Source organism: Mauremys mutica, chromosome 12 (genome assembly GCF_020497125.1).
Source record: "Mauremys mutica isolate MM-2020 ecotype Southern chromosome 12, ASM2049712v1, whole genome shotgun sequence".
Lineage (NCBI taxonomy): Eukaryota > Metazoa > Chordata > Testudines > Geoemydidae > Mauremys > Mauremys mutica.
The window spans coordinates 49,500,710-49,503,110 of record NC_059083.1 but is presented as its reverse complement, the minus strand read 5'-3'; the positions used below and the strand labels follow the sequence as shown (position 1 = coordinate 49,503,110).

Here is a 2,401-nt window from a genome sequence, read left to right as displayed (position 1 = left end):
ATTCATTTAGATGGAATTTATGGCCCCAAAGACATAACATAACCCACTTACTGTGAAACATTAAACATTGTTAATCGAGATTCAGAATTTGATAGACAGGGACCTCAGGCTGCTCAGTGCTCTGGCAAATAGACCAGGAAAACTTCTTTTTTAACCTTTTATTAAATATACAGAAAAGAAGGAAAAAACAGTTAAAGCATTTGAAATTGAAACTTCCCTTTAGCTAGAGAGAGCTTTAAGGAGAAAAAAAAAGTGTTTGACAGACTTTTAGATAGTATTAAAGATGGTGATAACTGTTCTTTTGGGCAAATGATAAACATTGAGTAGAAGTTGGGTAGGAAGCTGTCTTTGCTGGGACTGGATGACAGGAGATGTATCACTCAATAATTGTCTGTTCTGTTCATTCTCTTTGAAGAATCTGGCACTGGCCATTAGCAGAAACATGATACTGGGCTAGATTTTCCGTTGGTCTGACCTGGGATAGTTTTTCATTTTTCTTATGTACTAACTTGATAAAAGGTGGTTCCCTAGTCAATGGGAGATGCAGAGGAGTGGGATGTGTTCTAAGCCCTGCCACTGTGAAAGAGTTCAGTCTCCATATCCCTATGAGGGAGACAAATCCTTCTGCTTGTCATTTTCCGCTAGGAACCCTCTAACCCCACTTAAGGGTTTTGGTTTTTTTACATGAAGCTGGGGCTGGAGGAGGAAGAAGAAGGAATTAGAAGGAAGAGACGGCTCATAACCTTTATCCCAATGGTCAGGGTAGTCACCTGGAATGTGAGAGAGCCCCACTTCAAGTGCCTGATAAAGAGACAGGATTTAAACAGATCTGTCTCAACCCATGTGGATGCACTAACCACCAGGATACACTCATTTGGGCCTCTCTCTAAATCTACTGTTCAAACCTAGGTTCCCTGGGGAGTAAACCCATTGGCTCCAATTATTATTATTATATTATCCTTATTAATTATTATTGAAAATCCTTGAGATTTTAGCAGGATAGAATAAGATAAGTGATATTAAATGTATTTCAATAAATTAGTCAAAAAAACAAAAGAACAGAGATTAATAGATCAAGAGAGATTTTTTTTATTGGATTGGCCAGTATCTCAGCTGGCATAAATTGGCCATCTCTCTCCTGAAGTCAGTGGGTCAGATTAAAGAGCTATATAGATACAGGAAAGGAAGACATATGTGAATGACTCTACAGCCTGGTGCTCTGAGCACTCACTCTGGATTTAGGAGACCCGAGATCCAGTCCCCCATGCTCAGGTGACTCTTGTACAACTTGGAATCCAGTCCGCTGACTTCAATGGAGCCACACTCATTTAGACCAACTGAGGTTTTGTCCCAACGTGTCCGTCAGTTACCTGATATGAGAATTTCCCAAACACCAGTTATCCACAGTTCTGTGCTCTCTGATGTAAAAATATGTAATTTAATTTATTTAAGATCATCAACGTTACCTGACAAACTTTAATTTTCCCAACATTTTCCTTAAAGCTGTTTTCACCTCCTTGTTTTTCAGGCTGTAGATGATGGGGTTTAACATGGGGGTCAAGACGCTGTACTGGACGGAGAATATTTCATCCAGCACCACAGAAGAGACTGTGCTGGGTTTTGTGTACTGGAGAAAACCTGTCAGGTAAAACAAGCCAACCACAATAAGGTGGGAGCTGCAGGTGGAGAAGGCTTTATGCCTGCCCTCTGCAGATCGTATCCTCTGGATGGTGGAGATGATGTGAATGTAGGAGATCAGGGTGAGGAGGAAGGAGCTTGATGCAAATATCACAGCAGAAGTAAGAACCAACACTTGAGTGGTGAGGGTGTCAGTGCAGGCCAGTTGTAACAGAGGAGGGGGTTCACAGCTGAAATGATGGATTTGATTGGAGCCACAGAAATGCAACTTCAGAGTAAAAACAGTACTAAGAAGGGCATAAAAGAAGCCTGTGGTCCATGCCCCACTCACCAAAAGAACACAGATCCCTTTGCTCATTTTCTCCATGTAACGCAATGGGTCACAGATGGCAGCGTAGCGGTCATAAGCCATGGCTGAGAGAATGAAACTTTCAGCACAAGCTGAGAGGAGGATGAAGAATATCTGAGCAATGCAGCCATTGACAGAAATTGTTTTGTGCTCTGCTAGGATCTTCCTCAGCACGTTAGGCACTGTGACCGAGGAATAGCAGATATCAAGAAAGGATAAATTGAAAAGGAAGAAGTACATAGGGGTGTGAAGGTGAGAATCAGCTCTTATCACCAGCATGATCACTATGTTACCACTCAGAGTGATTAAGTAAATAACTAAAAACACTGAGAAGAGGAAAATCTGCATCTGAGGGTCACTGGGAAGTCCCAGGAAAATAAATTCGGTCACTGTGGTTTGATTTTTCATTGGCAT

At 41.5% G+C, this 2,401-nt stretch overlaps 1 protein-coding gene across 1 annotated transcript; it reads right to left on the bottom strand.

Moving 5' to 3' along the window:
- Window positions 1-1,462: 1,462 nt before the first annotated feature.
- Window positions 1,463-2,401, bottom strand: LOC123346459 (olfactory receptor 9G4-like). Its single transcript, XM_044983867.1, has one exon. The coding sequence runs from the start codon at window positions 2,399-2,401 to the stop codon at window positions 1,463-1,465; it is 939 nt and encodes a 312-aa protein (XP_044839802.1).

What these genes read in the sequence shown, in the direction of transcription:
- LOC123346459 (XM_044983867.1), bottom strand. Translation starts at nt 2,401, where the DNA reads ATGCCAATGAAAAATCAAACCACAGTGACCGAATTTATTTTCCTGGGA.